A 16,818-nucleotide genomic window follows, 5' to 3' on the forward strand; every position below is an offset into this window, starting at 1 on the left:
TGTTGAGGGTTCACGTTGCTTAAAAATATGCTACCTAGCAGTGAACTCATTTAAAGCCTGATGCCACATTTGTGGTACAGTAGGATAGGAAATAATTTAAGTATATTCTTGAGTTGTCAATAACATTGGAGTTGTACACCAATACACTTAAACCTACGGACACTTTATATTTGAATAAATTGTATATAATTTGATGTATTGAAAGACAGTAGTCCAGACAGGTTGTGGAGCACACTTTATTGTGGGAGAAGGTGTTGGTACAGAGCAGCAGACACAGTGCTGTGGGAACAGAGAGAGGAGGTGAGGAGCTTGTGAGCCCAGAGCTGCTCTAATGTTCACCTCTCAGGCATCTGTACAGAGAGGGGCCGTGTGACTGCTGTGTGTCTCTAACAGTGCACTCACTGCTCACCTGCACTATGAGAGAGACAGTGATTTATCATCATTAATTGAAATATTAAAACAGGTTTTTATTAACTATCACAGCACACAATTTCCAGCACAATGAATGAGGGTTATGATTGAAAAAGCAGAGCACCCATGAGACCTGACATTAAAATTGTAGTACCACTGACACATTCATCACTTCACTTCTAAAGCAATTATATATTTCCTTATGTTTTAATTTATTCATTATCAATAACCATGTTGTCCAGTACAGCCTCACCCAGTATGCACAACGTGATTAGAGTAGCCAATCAACCTAAGTAGCACAGAAACTGGAGCCCCCATAGAAAGATACAGGAGAACATGCAAACTCCTCACAGACAGATACCCAAGGCCAGAATTGAACCTGGGTCACAGGAGCTGAGACAACAGTGCTAACCACAGCACCACAGTACTGCCCTGTTTTAACTTATTTATTTTCATTTTCATATTTGCTAATGTAATTCTATTTTAGAGCAATGTGTCCAGGTGCATATTAGGACTCAGTTCAAGGTCCAGTTCAGTTCAAGGAAGGATCAAGGAAGTGGTCACCCAGTGCAAATAGCATTTAGATGAAGAAGAATTACCTGCAAGCTATATTTTAATGTTAATCAGTGCCACAATTCCTATTAAAATGCAAATTAATTTGTCACAATGATCAGCTTAGATAGTTTTGCTATTCTTTAAAACATATTGGGCTGTATACACTTAGTGTGTTACACAAATTTCAATTTCCTACAGTATTTCTCAAAGGAAAAGAAAAGGCACATACTCATATAGCACTCCAAGATTAAAAGTAATACATGTTATTAGGCAAAAGCAAGCCAACTACATTATTTCTAACATGACTAAAGGTTTGAATGAACTGTATTCCCATATGTGCCGTGAATAAGGTGTGACATTATTTAGTAAACTTTTGGGTGAGAATCACTCTGACACTTATATTGATAATTGGAGAAGTATAACCGAAATAAATAACATCAGCCGAACTGTGAGCCTTTTCTGTCACTTCCTGTTACATATTGTTTCTAAAACATAAATTGCACAAGAACATTACTTTCAGTATTTTTCAATACAAATGAGAAAAAACACAAATTGCATAACTATCAGTATTGTGTGTATCAAGATGTATCTCTCGGAAATAGTAACTATAGTAATAGTATAGTATAGTAATAGTAAAATACAGTGTTCAATCGTATTCCATTTCTCACCAAGCTTGAGCATTGAGACGTAGCATGCATCACCTTTTCTGCTAAACTATCTTGGTATTCTTTGGAATTCATCTGTCCCTCAGTTCTGACTGCTGTATATGCTAGCAATCTCTTACCTTCCCATAGGAAACATGGCAGACCTTTTCATGACACACACAAGCCCTCTAAATAGTGTCTGAATGGTGTTTTACTCTGTTGCTCAAAGCAAACATAAAATAGTATTTCACAAGTGGTCTGAAGCTCTCATCTCTTAGACCATATATCAGTGGACTTAAGCACCTTGGAAATATGATAAGCACAATGAAGAGGATGGACTTAATGGTAAGAAACACAGACCCATCCAAGTTTGATGCCAGACTTTCCAGCACACCATGTAGGAATGATGTGAGACACAGGGCAAGCTGAAAAAAATGCAGCAGCACTGTGTTTCGTGCCTTCGTCACTGAATTCTTTCCAGAGGAGACGGACCTGGCCTCCAATATTATTGCCACATATGTGTATATGATAATGAGAGCCACTGCCACAAAATAGAAAGATGTGAATGCTGTGCTCACATCAAACAGTATTTTTCTCCTGAAAATGATGTTGCTTGTGCAATGCACAGAAGTCAAGAAGTATAAGGGTTCATTTACTAAAATGTTCAAGATGCAAATTATGTCTTTCAAGCTGCCAAAGAACCATATCACACCTATGGCAATTCCAGTTCTTGTTGGAGTAGCTATTTCACTGTGTCTCAGAGGGAAGCAGATTGCTATGTACCTTTCAAGAGCCATCATAGCAAGATTCAGTGGTGAGTTGCAGTAAGTGATGCTTGCGATTAAAAAAAGAATGGCACACACACCAGTGAGAAGATACAGGTTGACTGATGCAAAGATGTACAGCAGTGTACTGGTCAGCAGCTGTATAGAGTCATTGAAGAGCATGTGAGCAAACAGGATGTAGCGCGATGTCTCTCTGAAGGTGCTTCTTGTGCTCAGGGTAAAGAGCATGATGCCGTTCACATAGAGGAAGATGAGACACAGTGTCATGGAAAAGATTACTTTCACCAGTATCCCAGTGTTTAGCTCCAGTGCTCGCTGTGGTACAGTGTTGTTCAAATATTCTGTCATGGTTCCCATCTCAGGGGTTAGCTTTCCTGTTGAGACAAATAATAACCATAAACATCAATATTTCACAGATTAACCCAACTGAAACCGCATCCAAACATTTCCAGTGTTAAAGGGAAACAAAACAAATATGTTTATAAGGAAATACCTGTGAGTTTCCTCAGTTGTCTTTGGAGTGATTGTGGATCATAGAAGCAGGTCTAAGAACATCTTCTGCCATTCTACTGATATCAGCTCTGCAACCAGGCAATATATCTGTGCTCAGACTCTTGACGGGTGAGGGGGATTAATTATCAAAGGCCTACAGGGCCCTGGAAGAGCAGCATGATGAGGAGCCTGAGCTGACAGGTGACAGGCCTGCTTTAATCAGCCCCAACGGCCCCAGAGTAGGGAAGTCAGGAGGGACTGGGAACACTGGAAATTGCTGGATGGAAAGCAGAGTGCTTTTTTATTAATCTTTGATTCAGTTATTTTGGAACATGGTATTTTTGGATACGCACCACATTAAGGCTCTGTTCAATCTACAGATAAATCTGACTTAAGAAGCCTAATGCAGCATCATCCTCGACCATAATTTAAATCATTAATTGATGGGGGTTTCTGACTCAAATCCAAAGGCAAACCTTGAACTAGTTAGTTTGAACCATCGTTAATTCAAGCTCATCATATTGTAGCGTTTAAGCCCCTTTTGCTACATGGATTCACCAGCACAAAACAAATAATGAGAGTCAGAGTAATGCCACAGCTTTGACAGACAAACACACCACAGTCCCCGATCACTACAATATATAGGACATAGATATATAGAAATAGCTCTGACTTGAATAGCCTTAATGCACCCTAACAGATTATCATATAATAAGGTTGAGAGATAAGTGATAAGAAAATGACAGTGCTGCTAGTCACACAGGAGACTCCACAAAAATCTAATTTATTCACATTTAAAACTTTTTTCCAATGCGTTATGTTTTGCATCTTCATATACTGGCCACCCCCATACAAAATGGAGTCCCCTTGTAAGGAATAGAACTCTGAAACTGGGAAAAATCCACTCTGGTAATATTTGATAGTTTGGGACATGTCAGTTCTCCCTACATGTTCTTGAGTGGTGTGCTGATTCACAGAATGGCAGAGGGTTTCTGGTATCAATAGCATAACAATAGGTTGGTGAGGAGACAGTTTGGCTGCCAGGCTTGTATCAGTAGTATATCAGAAGACTATTGATACAGAGGAGTACAGAGAGACTGTTTAGCATGCTTTTGGGAGGGGGGAGTTAATCTCCGAGAGAGATGTCACCACCTATGGGTGTTAGGGTGTTTTACCGGAGGGAAGAGCTCGACAGACCCAAGGCACCACCACACGGATGAGTAAGGTAGGTACAAGTTTTATTTTTACACAATTTATAATTGATACAGGGCATGAAGTCTGTTCATTACCACATACATAGAATGTTACAATCACTAAATCACAAAATTATAAACGTAGGAACTGTAATCATCCTAAAACTAACTAAAATGCCTGTAATAAAAAAGGGCCAGTTAAAATCCTAAAACCCTCACCAAAACAATAGAAATTACTAAGAAACTATACATCTACTAAAAAGTTAGACAAGTTCCCTCAATTTATCCCCACAGCTGGGACCACCACGAGCCCCACAGGTAAGCGCACGCTGCCGTCGTAGCCACGAGCCCTAGGCTTTACCAATGAGGTCTGCAAAGGACAAGGAAGTCGGAGTACTGCAAAGCAAAACTTCGGCAAGATAAGTCTTTATGCAAAATAAAGCAACGTGAACACGTCCTGGTACACAATTCAGACCACAAGAGTGTGCAACCATACACGAATACAACCTCTCTCTCGGGTACAGTCACAGCAGCAAACCCCGTCGCCGCAGTGAGCGGTCTCTCCGGCAGAGGAGGAAGGAGGAGATGCAATACCCCGAGCCTAACCACTGACAAACGGATCAGCAACACTAGTCCTTTTGCAATAAATTGGTCTTCACAACCGTATCCACGCTCTGTTCATTTAATCTAATCACACATATAACCCGGGTTCCCAGTACCAGCCTCCTCGCCTCTCGTTGTAATCCACCGAATAAGCCACTGGTCGCACAGGCTGATGCCCTGCCCTGCCCTGCCCTGCCCTGCCCTGCCCTGCCCTGCCCTGCCCTGCCACTACAATTGCAATAGGTCTGTTTCTCTTCCCTGTCAAAGGGGATTTCCAGGCTTTTAATAGCCGATTCCCTGGGCTGCTGGGGGGGGCAGGTGAAACCAATTAGATTGATGACCCCGGGACATCCACGTGGGAATGTCCACCGATAGGCCGTACTCAACACTTTACCAATAACCCAACACGAAAATAATTAAATAAGCACACAATCAAACCAACAACAACAACCAATAAAGAAAATAGAACGCGATAAGTGAATTAAGTGCAACAGCAATAAAGATAACACAAAAAATAATATAAATCAATTCGTGAAAACAAGCCAAAGTGATCAATGCTGTTACGCACGGCTCATGACAGAGGTACGGGCAGTGTTCATTTCATTGACGAAATCGATTACGCAAATGTTGGTCAACTAACTGTTTTTTCATTTTAGATAACAAAGACGAAAATCTGACTACAATTATCCAAAATGACGAGGATGATGATTAAATGTTTTTGCATTTTTGTCTGAGAAAATTTGACTTAAACTCACTATTTGTGCTTTTATCGCCTGTCTGTCTGTCATATAGCAGCACCCAATCCCAGCATCGTTGTTGCCATGCAGAGCAGCTTATAACGGGCTGAACACAACTGGGATCTACAGCACGGGCTGCGGATCGAGGAGCGGGAAGTTACAGACGATCACAGTCGTGCTCGTGTAGCACACATTTCCACTGTTCTGCGCAGATCTGCACAATTCCAGCAATCCCATTGGCGGAGAAGGAAATCTGTGCTAGAGTTTTGAGAGTGCGATCGATTCCTCCAAAATAAATACAAATATTTGATCAAAAAGACAGTGATCGATTAAAGCTAGTTACGCTATCTATAATGTTGCTGTTAATACTATCATTATATACAAGCTGATTTGTAAAAAGTAGACGGGATACCGAGCACTGTCAATACAACTGGTATTTTCCTAAATTGCCAGTAACCGTTCAATACTTGCAAAAGAAACCTGCAGTCTGGCAGCACTTTAAATACAATGAGAAAATGAAGAAAGCATTTTGTAAGATATTAATGCAGGAAACAAAACCAAATGTGGCTACAATATGACTGGAAATTGGAAGCGACATGTGAAGATAGAAATCAATCAAAATTCATTTGTGAGATTTGTGTGTTTATTTATTTCTTAAACAATCATGTGAAGGCTCAGGAGGTAAAATAATGATTTTAAATGTAAGTCAGTCCATGATTCTTATATATTATTTGAGTAATAGTTAAGATTCCTTATCTGTTTTATTAATATGTTCATTACTGTAATTTGTTTAATATTCTAATGACTAAAACTGAATTAAATGTATGCAGGTTTTAGGTCAATATTACAAAATTAAATAGCATGACAAAAATCTGATTTTAGTCAATTTTAGTCGAATAAAGAAAAGTGTATGACTAAAATGTGACTAAAATCTCAAAAGTTAACTTCATGTTTATGGATAGGAATTATACATAAGGATCTTTTTTATTTTATCAAGGTCTTGAATACCAGTTGGGGTTGGCACATATGCCTCTGTATTTAATTAAAGTAAAGGATATGTTTGTTTTATCTTTTCATGTATTATTGGTGTAGTTTGTTTTATATTAAAAGTTGGTTTTCCCCAATTCAGTAACTTTTATAAGACATTTGACCAGTAGAGCTCAATGACTAAAATAGATTAAATAGGCAGTTAGATAAACTATATGATAAAAAGGATACAATACTTTTAGTAATGAATATGAAAGTGACAATATTCTTCTGAAGAGGAAGGTTATTCTAAGGCTGTATTCAAAACCGCACACTACCATACTACATTCCAACATTTCAGTACTATGCAGTATGCATATTGGATGTAGTATATAATTTTGTAGTATGGTAAAAGTACCTGGATGGCTTGTTGCATTCACCAACATATGCAGTATACAACCAGAGCTCACTACAATGAATACTGAATCCCACCATGCTTCACGTTCATCTGACGTTCCATGTCATGTGAGGTCACATGACAAATATTGTACAGTGAATCATTAATCTTCATAATGCGTACTGCACTAATACCTAGTCAGTAAATCAGCATGCAGCATGCAATATGTACTTATGCAGTATGCAATATGTATTAGGGTTTGTGGTTTCGAAAACAGCCATGACAACGATATGCCTTAGTTGGTCATCCTCTACCCCCCCGACCTACTGCTGTCCAACCATGCCAGCCATAATTCAACATCGGCCATACATCACTCCCCCGACCGTGACTATTGTCCAACCATATGCTGACATTGGCCCAACTTCGTGTCCTATATGGGTAGCCAATTTAGCTGGTGCACTTGACTGACCAAACCAGCCTCAGATTTGTGAGGGAGGGAACTTGTGCCACCAACTACACTCCATGCAGGTTCGAATCAGGACCCCAGAACACTACAATAGGCATAGGTAACTTTTAACAATGTTTATTAATACAACTAATCAATAGAAGCAGAGCAGGAAGTCTGCAAAATAGAAAACAGTGTGTAACTTTTACAATGTTTAAAACTAAAAATCACCTTTAATTACAATGGGGCAATAAAAGCAACTAAAATTCTAACCTAATTTCAAAGGAAAATACATACAATGAAAAGAAACCAAATGCTAATAAATAATGAATAAAATAAATGTCTATGTTCCACACTATACTTTAAAGTGCTAATAGTACTCCTCTCTTTGTTATCATAGGTGGAGGAAAGCATATACACAATCATGGTGAGTATTTTGATCTTAGTACTATAATAATGATTTCCTTTATCTATAATAATACTTCACTATAGCCACAGGAATAATAAGCACAACAATTTGTCTCTACTTCTCTTTCCCAGTTGCTGTTACAGATTCCCTCAATCAGGTGTGTAGCAGGGCTAGCACCAAAGAGTCGAATAGTCAACTAATTACAGGTGTTGTCGACCTCAGCACTTGTATTCGACTTACTGGAAATGTCCATTCACTCTATTTGCTAAAGTGGCGGATGTTGCGTCAACGTCAAAAGAAGATCAGATCTCCGTACATCTGCATAAATATGCAGAATTCCACCGATCCAAAGCGACCCAGGTTTAATTTAGATTTAAAAGAAAAACCCTCACTTTTGTCACTTTGTCAGTGGTAGAATATACTCAAAGCACATTGTGTACTATATGCGTGCACACCACAGAGGAAAACATCCCTTTAACCTATCAGTTGAAAGTCAAACACTGAAGTTACACCTAAACAAAGCAGTCAAAAAGGTTTGGATTTTCACAGTGTCCAATAAAAGACATAGGCTACGTCAACATCAAATGACAGACAATCTAATAGCATTCTTTGTGAAACAAGTACATCCAGTTTCAGTAATTCATGTGCAGCGATTTCAGGATCTTAGCCATTGTTTTGAACCCGAGTAAAACACGTGATCTCTGGACATCGGTGACAATGGATGCTTTATATTACTGTAAACAGTCTTTAATTCGATGCATGTTTTACAAATTTGCACTTCATTTATGCTTTAATTTTAATGGAAGAAATTTTTGTTTAAAATCCTCACTGCCTCCTCTTGACTGTACTGCTCACTGGTTCTGTGTATGTCTGTGTTTGTGAGTGTCACGAGAGGTGCTTGCTGAGCTCATTTAATTATTTGTATTGTCTTTCACTTTATTGATTTACTTATTATTGAGGGTTTTCTTTATATTATTCTATTGCTTATTTCACTTATTGTTACTTTACCGGTTGGCTTATTTCACTAATTGTTTAATTCTTCACAAGTGTTTTCATTTGATTTGCACAAGTTAATTTCAGCACTGCACAAGGCACACCTGCCCGAACTAAATGAGCATCCTCCCCTTGCCCAATCAACACACCTTTTCAAATCACCTCTCACTCCAAGACTAAAGACTCACATTGTATAAAGACTGCCTGAAATCCACTGAGAGGAGCGCATTCGGGTGGAACACAAGCACAGGTGCAGGGCAGCAGACAGGAGCGAGCGGTGCAAGAGAGCTGGGGAAGGAAACTAGAAACAGCACAGATTGCAAGGCAGGCTGATGAAGCTGTGAGGAAGTCCAGCAAGCCAAAATCTAAGTATTAAAGAATTTTTTATCGATTCAGTGAGGAGGAAAGGAACCCCTGTATAAGAAGCTGTTTATATCCCCCAACTTGCCAGCCAGCCAGTTGCACCTGCAAAAGAAGAGAGAGTCACAAACCGTTATACAGTCTACACATTCAGTGCTGCTATTTTTCCTACCTTGCAGTGCCGGCGGAGACGGGGTCCCTTTGAAGCCCGGAGGTCTGGAGCCTGGATTGGCTCAGCCTGGGGAGAGAGACATGCTGTAAAAGAGGGACGTGTGTCACAAGCTGCCTGCTTCAAGAATATAAAAGCCACTTATCTGCTGTTGTGCTGGCGCTCTCCCTAAGCTCTCTCTTTCATCTCTCTCCTGTTGTGGAAGCTGGCCATGTTGTGAGGAGGAGTCCAGGAGTAGAAGTGCTGTGGGAAGGGACCTGTCCTTCCGGTCTGGACTGCATCATAAGTGAGACTTGAAAATCGTACAGACCACTGGACTGTAAACTCCAGTCCAGGTGATGGGGGCAGGTACTGGCCACGGGCTGAGCTCAGATGGGATGACCAAGGCCAGCCTATCTGTGTGCAGTGTGGAGAGGGAGGACACTTAGAACAAGGGATGTACCAACTGACTGGAAGATAGCAAATGTCATACCATTCCACAAGAAAGGGGACAAAACTGAGCCAGGAAATTACAATTGGAGATAGTCCAAATGGGTTTAGACGAGGCAGATCACATCTTACTAATTTATTGGACTTTTTTGAACACACAACTGCAGCTGTAGATCAGGTGAAAGCATATGATATGATATTCTTCGATTTTCAAAAAGCTTTTGATAAGGTTCCACATCAAAGACTGATCCTCAAAATGGAAGCTGTAGGCATTCAGGGTAATGTAAGTAGATGGATTATGAACTGGTTGATGTCTAGGAAACAGAGGGTGTCGATTAGAGGAGTTGCTTCTAACCGGAGTGAGGTTGTTAGTGGAGTTCCACAGGGATCAGTACTAGGGCCTTTTTCTAATCTATATTAATGATCTGGACTCTGGGATAGTTAGCAAATTTGTGAAATTTGCAGATGATACTAAAATAGGTGGCTCAGCAGATACAATCTTGGCAGCAAAGGCTATTCAAAGGGACTTAGATAATATTCAGTTGTGGGCCGACACCTGGCAGATGAAATTCAATGTGGACAAGTGCAAGGTAATACATGCAGGTAACAAAAATGTTCACTATAATTACACTATGGGAGGAATAGAACTAGAGGAAGTAACGCATGAGAAAGACCTAGGAGTCTATGTGGACTGCTCACTTTCTCCATCCAAACAATGTGGGGAAGCAATTAAAAAGGCAAACAGGATGTTAGGGTATATTGTCAAAAGAATTTAAAACAAGGGAAGTAATGTTAAGACTGTACAATGCGCTAGTTAGAGCTCATCTGGATACTGTGTACAGTTCTGGGCTCCACACTTCAAGAAAGATATCGCTGCTCTAGAGGCAGTTCAGAGGAGAGCAACCAGACTTATTCCAGGTCTGAAGGGAATGTCCTACTCGGAGAGACTGAGGGAACTGAACCTTTACAACCTGGAACAGAGGAGACTACATGGGGACTTGATCCAAGTCTTCAAAATCATGAAAGGCATCGACCACATCAAACCAGAGGAGCTTTTCCAGATCAGCAGGAACACACGCACCCGGGGACACAAAAGGAAATTGGGCTTCAAGGCATTCAAAATGGAAAACAGGAGACACTTCTTTAAACTTTAGTTTCTGTTTGTAGATTTACTGTTCTTCCAGACAGGCTGGAGATGTCACCTTATAGCAAATGATTATCTCATTGACCTTTGTCAAAGAAGATCGTGAGACCAGACACTTTGGATGCCATCAAAGAAAGAGATCTGGTTTCCTGATGTAAACATTCCCCCAGGAAAACAGTCTACAAACGTTGCAGAGCTTACACCTTTTTAAGCTTTTTGATTGGATAATGATCACAGTACCCTATGTAATTTTTCCTTTAAAGCTGTACTCATGTCTGCTAAGAAATAAGTCTCTCTGCAGGGTTGTCCCCCGGCACGTGATTCTTCCAAGCTTGTTAAATATATTATTCTCTGTGCTTCAAAGACTTAAATTCTTTATTGGGTTCTTCACTTGGTGTCACAAACAGGATCTGATCTTACCTCCACTCTTGGGACCAAAATAGGTGAGTATTTTTATTCTACCACCCTGTATATTTAAATTTGGTCTCAGGATTTTTTGAGGCTCTCAGAGTGTAATTTAAAAGTGAACCTGTGAAGTAGGAGATGTACAGAGAATAGTAAATGTGTGACTGTATAGTTTCTGTGTTAAAACTGTATGTGTTGGTTTAGAGACCCAAGACCACATACAACTAGTGACAAATATAAAACACAAATCCTGATTAATTAAAGATTAATTGGTTCCAATTGGTAACAATAACTACTTAATACTTGTTCTTACAATGTAATTATCAAAATAAATAAAATGACTAATTATGGATCTATATTGTAACAATCTGGAGGGGGTTGATGCATGAGAACTGAACAGCATGACAAGGCATACTGAGCCCTATGTTAAGCAAGGAAATCCTTGTAGGCCAGTGCTAGTGGCGGTCAATAGCCAGACTGAACCTAAGATACTGTAAAGACCAATGATTAGCCCTATCATTGGCAAAAGATAGGATTGACATAATGGCGTCACAGGATGTGTCTGTATGTGAATACCTACAAGACAAGTTTAAAAAATAATAATACTTAAAATGGAAAAGGCAGTGTGGGATCGTGAATGGACTCCCAGGTAACATAGTGAGTAGTAGAATCAAGGAAAAACAAGATAAAACTGACAACATTTCCATAATTCTTTATCAGAATAATAAGAATTTAGAGAAGATATTGATCATTATTGATCAAGAAAACACAGAAGTAGTAAAATAATTCAGAGATTATTTTACATTTACATTATTCTAAATAATAAGAAGCTTCATAAATAAATAAAATAGTACATCAATAAATAAATAAATGATAAAGGGTGTTTGAAACACTGCAGGGTCAATAAAATACACCATATGTGGTATCTGAATTGTCTTTGGATATCAATATGTATGTGCTTTGTATGTTTATATATACATATAGTCTGAAGGTTATACAAGGTAAATGTTTTGTATGTACTGTATTTTTAATATTTTGCATCGCCCAGAATAAGGCTAAGAATGGAACCAATCATTTCAGAATTATATTTTAAAACGATGCAGTTATTGATGTTGTAACAACAGATTCATGAGGATTTAAGCATTTAACTGTATACAGAGTGCCTAAAACATCAGAAATTAGAAATTAAGAATGTATTTAGATCAATAAATAATAATGAGAAATAAATAGTCACGGTGTCCTCTAAGACTCAGAAGGACAGGGATGTGTTTGTTAAAGACCATGTTACGGACACATTCTGTAAGGTCTGAGGAAAACTAAATGTTACTCAAAGGCTGAAATCCACATGAGCCTGCCAACAAGCAGAGACTGGTAGCTTTGCAGCCATGACAGCCTGTGAAAACAGGAAATATGAGACAGACAGCCTGATGTAAAATCCAGGCAGGAGAATGCAAACAGAATAGTGACATACAGATCCTCTCCAAGTCATTAAGGTTTCGAGGCTGATGTTTGGCAACTCGAACCTTCAGCTCCCTCCACAGATTTTCTATGGGATTAAGGTCTGGAGACTGGCTAGGCCACTCCAGGACCTTAATGTGCTTCTTCTTGAGCCACTCCTTTGTTGCCTTGGCTGTGTGTTTTGGGTCATTGTCATGCTGGAATACCCATCCACGACCCATTTTCAATGCCCTGGCTGAGGGAAGGAGGTTCTCACCCAAGGTTTGACGGTACATGGCCCCGTCCATCGTCCCTTTGATGCGGTGCAGTTGTCCTGTCCCCTTAGCAGAAAAACACCCCCAAAGCATAATGTTTCCACCTCCATGTTTGATGGTGGGGATGGTGTTCTTGGGGTCATTCCTCCTCCTCCAAACACAGCAAATTGAGTTGATGCCAAAGAGCTCAATTTTGGTCTTATCTGACCACAACACTTTCACCCAGTTCTCCTCTGAATCATTCAGATGTTGGCAAACTTCAGATGGGCCTGTACATGTGCTTTCTTGAGCAGGGGGACATTGCGGGCGCTGCAGGATTTCAGTCCTTCACGGTGTAGTGTGTTACCAATTGTTTTCTTGGTGACTATGGTCCCAGCTGCCTTGAGATCATTAACAAGATCCTCCTGTGTAGTTCTGGGCTGATTCCTCACCGTTCTCATGATCATTGAAACTCCACGAGGTGAGATCTTGCATGGAGCCCCAGATCGAGGGAGACTGACAGTTATTTTGTGTTTCTTCCATTTGCGAATAATCGCACCAACTGTTGTCACCTTCTCACCAAGCTGCTTGGCGATGGTCTTGTAGCCCATTCCAGCCTTGTGTAGGTCTACAATCTTGTCCCTGACATCCTTGGACAGCTCTTTGGTCTTGGCCATGGTGGAGAGTTTGGAATCTGATTGATTGATTGCTTCTGTGGACAGGTGTCTTTTATACAGGTAATGAGCTGAGATTAGGAGCACTCTCTTAAAGGGAGCGCTCCTAATTTGCTGATTGATAGGGGATCAAATTCTTATTTCCCTCATTAACATGCAAATCAATTTATAACTTTTTTGAAATGCGTTTTTCTGGATTTTTTTGCTGTTATTCTGTCTCTCACTGTTAAAATACACCCACCATTAAAATTATAGACTGATCATTTCTTTGTCAGTGGGCAAACATACAAAATCAGCAGGGGATCAAATACTTTTTTCCCTCACTGTACATGTTGCAGTACATAATTGACAATAACCCAGTCATCAGTATAGCATGCTCTTGCTCCCTGTTTAAATTCTTAAATCTTGTTTTACTGAAAACTGAAATGTGAATGACAGTTCTACTGTTGAATTGTGGGCAATGGCGATTCTAGCTTGTATGGCTCCTTGGGTGAACCCCCCCCTTCAGCGCCCCCCCCCACCAACAAAAAAAAAGCACCATTCTGCACTAACTGTAATTTCTATTCAGACATTTGGAACAACACAAATAATTAAAACATTTAAACATATATAAATATAAAAATATATACAAAAATAAGATAGCGTGTCATTATCATCATGAAACTGTGTGAAATTATATCCAATGTTATGTAAGCTAGTCGGACAGAAAATTGAATATTGTTGCCCTATGTGTAATAGCAAAAGGCCACGGCCCTCCCCTAAATTGAGGCAGGCCCCCCCGCTAGCATGATGGAAACCCCATCAGCAAACCCACCCCCTACCCCCTGATTACCACCGCGGGGAAATTGAAGGCCACCTTACTAATACTACTGGCCCCATCCCGGCACCCCCAGCTGCAATTATCTAGAACCACCACTGCATAGGAAGCAACATAGCAACATAGGCTAACAAACATAAGTGTTAAACTAGTCTATGTCATTACATGCATAATATTATACTCATAAAGAGGTGACATAGCTGCATACCTTTATCTTTTACACGTTTCTCTTCTTCTTCTTCTTTCCTCTTTTTCCTAAACTGGGCACCTGATGTCTTAGACCTTTTCTTATCCATTTGTGTTGATTTGGCACTTGAACATCAATACATTACCCATCCCTCAACACTGTCAACCAAGAGTCAAGACTAAACCAGTTCACCTTGGTGAACTAAGTTTCTTAGTGTGACTGATTTTACTAATTGCATTAGTACTGTACAGTTAGAGGTGCGCTATTTGATAGATTCCCCCGCTCCCCCTACCTCGGGCTTCCAGTGGGGAGAACTGAGGTCAACTTGCTCCCGCCCCCCTCTCCACCTCATACTTCTGAGTGGGAGACCTTCCCAGGCAGTAGCCTGTCTAGCTCACAAACTAGAATAAGAGCGCCCATTTCGACAAGGTTAACTGACCCACAGTCCCACACGGTGACATGATATCATTGACGTGACGTGCAAATGAGTGATAGAAAACGCAATGTCACCATTCTAAATTTTTATGTGCGTGCGCCCCGTGCCGCCCTGCCCATGTCACCTCTACCTAAATCCAATCTTAGTTTTAATACCCAAATAGTACTGCAAGATAAATCATGTAAAGAAGTAAGTTATTTCTCAAAATAAAGTGGATTCTGATGTTATTTTCCTCAAAATTTTAATATAGATTTATATAGGAGAAATGTGTTAAACAGAATGTGATCTATGTAACGCTATGTATAGTTGAGGTGTTTTCTTGTTTTATAAGAAAATATATTAGGTAAACAACCAATACACAGAATAAATTTCACAAAGCTTAGTTCATGAATTAAACCAACTGATTACTGTTATGGATGGAGAAGTCTGCATCTGTTTTTATTTAAAGTTGCTTACAGGCTTTACTTTCTTGCTACCACATGTTAAGTAATATTTAAAAATTGTCTTTAAACTCTCATCTCTTAAACCGTATATTAATGGACTTAAACATCTGGGCAGAATGAGGAGAACAATGAAGTTCATGTACCGCAGGTGAATGAAGACAGACGCATCCATCCTTGCGATCAGGGCTTCTATCACTCCATACAGGAAGGAGGTGAGGCACAGGCACAGCTGGATTGTGTGCAGTAACACTGTATTGCGTGCCTTGGTCACTGAAGCTTTGTCAGAGGAGACAGACCTGGCCTCCAGCATGATGGCAACATACGTGAACACGAGAATGAGTCCCACGCACACAAAATAAAAAGCTGTGAATCCTTGATAGACATTGGCCTGCCATTTAAACATTAAAATCTGTTCACGTGTGCAAAAAACAGGCGTCAGTAAAAAAGAGGGTTCTGTGATCAGAGGAACAAAAACATCAATGAGGTGGTTTACAGAGCCAAGAAACCAAACCACGGCTATGGCAACTCCAGTTCTTTGAGGGGTAGCCATCTCACTGTGCCGCAGTGGGAAGCAGATAGCTATGTAGCGCTCAAGAGCCATCACAGCGAGGTTTAGAGGAGTGTTATAGAAGGTGGTGCTGGACAGTAGTACAAGCACCGCACACACAGCCCTGACGAGGTGCAGATACAGCATGGCAAGGATATACAGCAACATACTGATCAGCAGGTGAATGGAGTCGTTGAGGAGCATGTGGGCGAACAGGATGTAGCGGGGGGTCTCTCTGAAGGAGGGCTTGCTCCTCAGGACGAACAGCATCATGCCGTTCACAGAGATGAAGAAAAAGCAAGTTGAGAGAACAATGATCATTTTCAGTGTTGTCACCCAATTCATTGTGATCTTGATTTCTTGTTGGTACGTTAAGATGTTCCAAACTAATGAAACATTTGTCATCTCCACACGTAGTTTTCCTGTTAAGACAAACAAATCTATATTGTAACATGGACATATCCTTAACAATAGTTGTGTTTCATGACTCTTGACCTTTAACAAAACTCTTTATATATACAGTGGTGTCATATCATTGGGGCATTTTCCCCCCCAAAATTATTCCCATTGTTCATGTATTTTATGTCAAATCTATGTAGAAACATTTCAGTAAATTCAATTCCTCTTAGATGATCCCTCACCATTTCAGCTACATTGTGTAATTTAGCGACAGCCCCTTAATCAGCACATGCACATCATCGATTGTGTACCTGGCGTCACCTGTCTTTCTGTTGCACATTGTACAGTACATCACACTGATCAGCACTTTGATTATTACAAAATGTTCAGCAAAATTCAAAATTATTCTGTGGCAGTTTGAAGCATTGCCTAAATATCTTGACGTCTTTGTTTTCTTCCATAAAATAAAGTAGTTTATGACGTGTTT

The 16,818-nt window shown here is 40.0% G+C and overlaps 2 protein-coding genes across 2 annotated transcripts; both read right to left on the reverse strand.

Annotated features, from left to right (window-relative positions):
- Positions 1–1,714: 1,714 nt before the first annotated feature.
- LOC136747323 (odorant receptor 131-2-like) lies at positions 1,715–2,763 on the reverse strand. Its single transcript, XM_066700261.1, has one exon. The coding sequence runs from the start codon at positions 2,750–2,752 to the stop codon at positions 1,799–1,801; it is 954 nt and encodes a 317-aa protein (XP_066556358.1). The 5' UTR covers positions 2,753–2,763; the 3' UTR covers positions 1,715–1,798.
- A 1,594-nt stretch (positions 2,764–4,357) lies between these two features.
- Positions 4,358–16,337, reverse strand: LOC136747125 (odorant receptor 131-2-like). Its single transcript, XM_066700081.1, has 3 exons — positions 15,399–16,337; positions 9,163–9,228; positions 4,358–4,450 (listed from the first exon to the last, which is right to left on the reverse strand). Exons 1-3 carry the CDS (start codon positions 16,335–16,337, stop codon positions 4,358–4,360), a joined length of 1,098 nt encoding a protein of 365 aa, XP_066556178.1.
- Between the last annotated feature and the right edge of the window lie 481 nt (positions 16,338–16,818).

Source organism: Amia ocellicauda, chromosome 3 (genome assembly GCF_036373705.1).
Source record: "Amia ocellicauda isolate fAmiCal2 chromosome 3, fAmiCal2.hap1, whole genome shotgun sequence".
Lineage (NCBI taxonomy): Eukaryota > Metazoa > Chordata > Actinopteri > Amiiformes > Amiidae > Amia > Amia ocellicauda.

What these genes read in the sequence shown, in the direction of transcription:
- LOC136747323 (XM_066700261.1), bottom strand. Translation starts at nt 2,752, where the DNA reads ATGGGAACCATGACAGAATATTTGAACAACACTGTACCACAGCGAGCA.
- LOC136747125 (XM_066700081.1), bottom strand. Translation starts at nt 16,337, where the DNA reads ATGACAAATGTTTCATTAGTTTGGAACATCTTAACGTACCAACAAGAA. An exon ending in GTAGCAAGAAAGTAAAGCCT is followed by an intron (nt 9,229 to 15,398) that starts GTAAGCAACTTT and finishes CTCTCTCCCCAG; the next exon opens with GCTGAGCCAATCCAGGCTCC. An exon ending in GTCTCCGCCGGCACTGCAAG is followed by an intron (nt 4,451 to 9,162) that starts GTAGGAAAAATA and finishes TGTCCTTTGCAG; the next exon opens with ACCTCATTGGTAAAGCCTAG.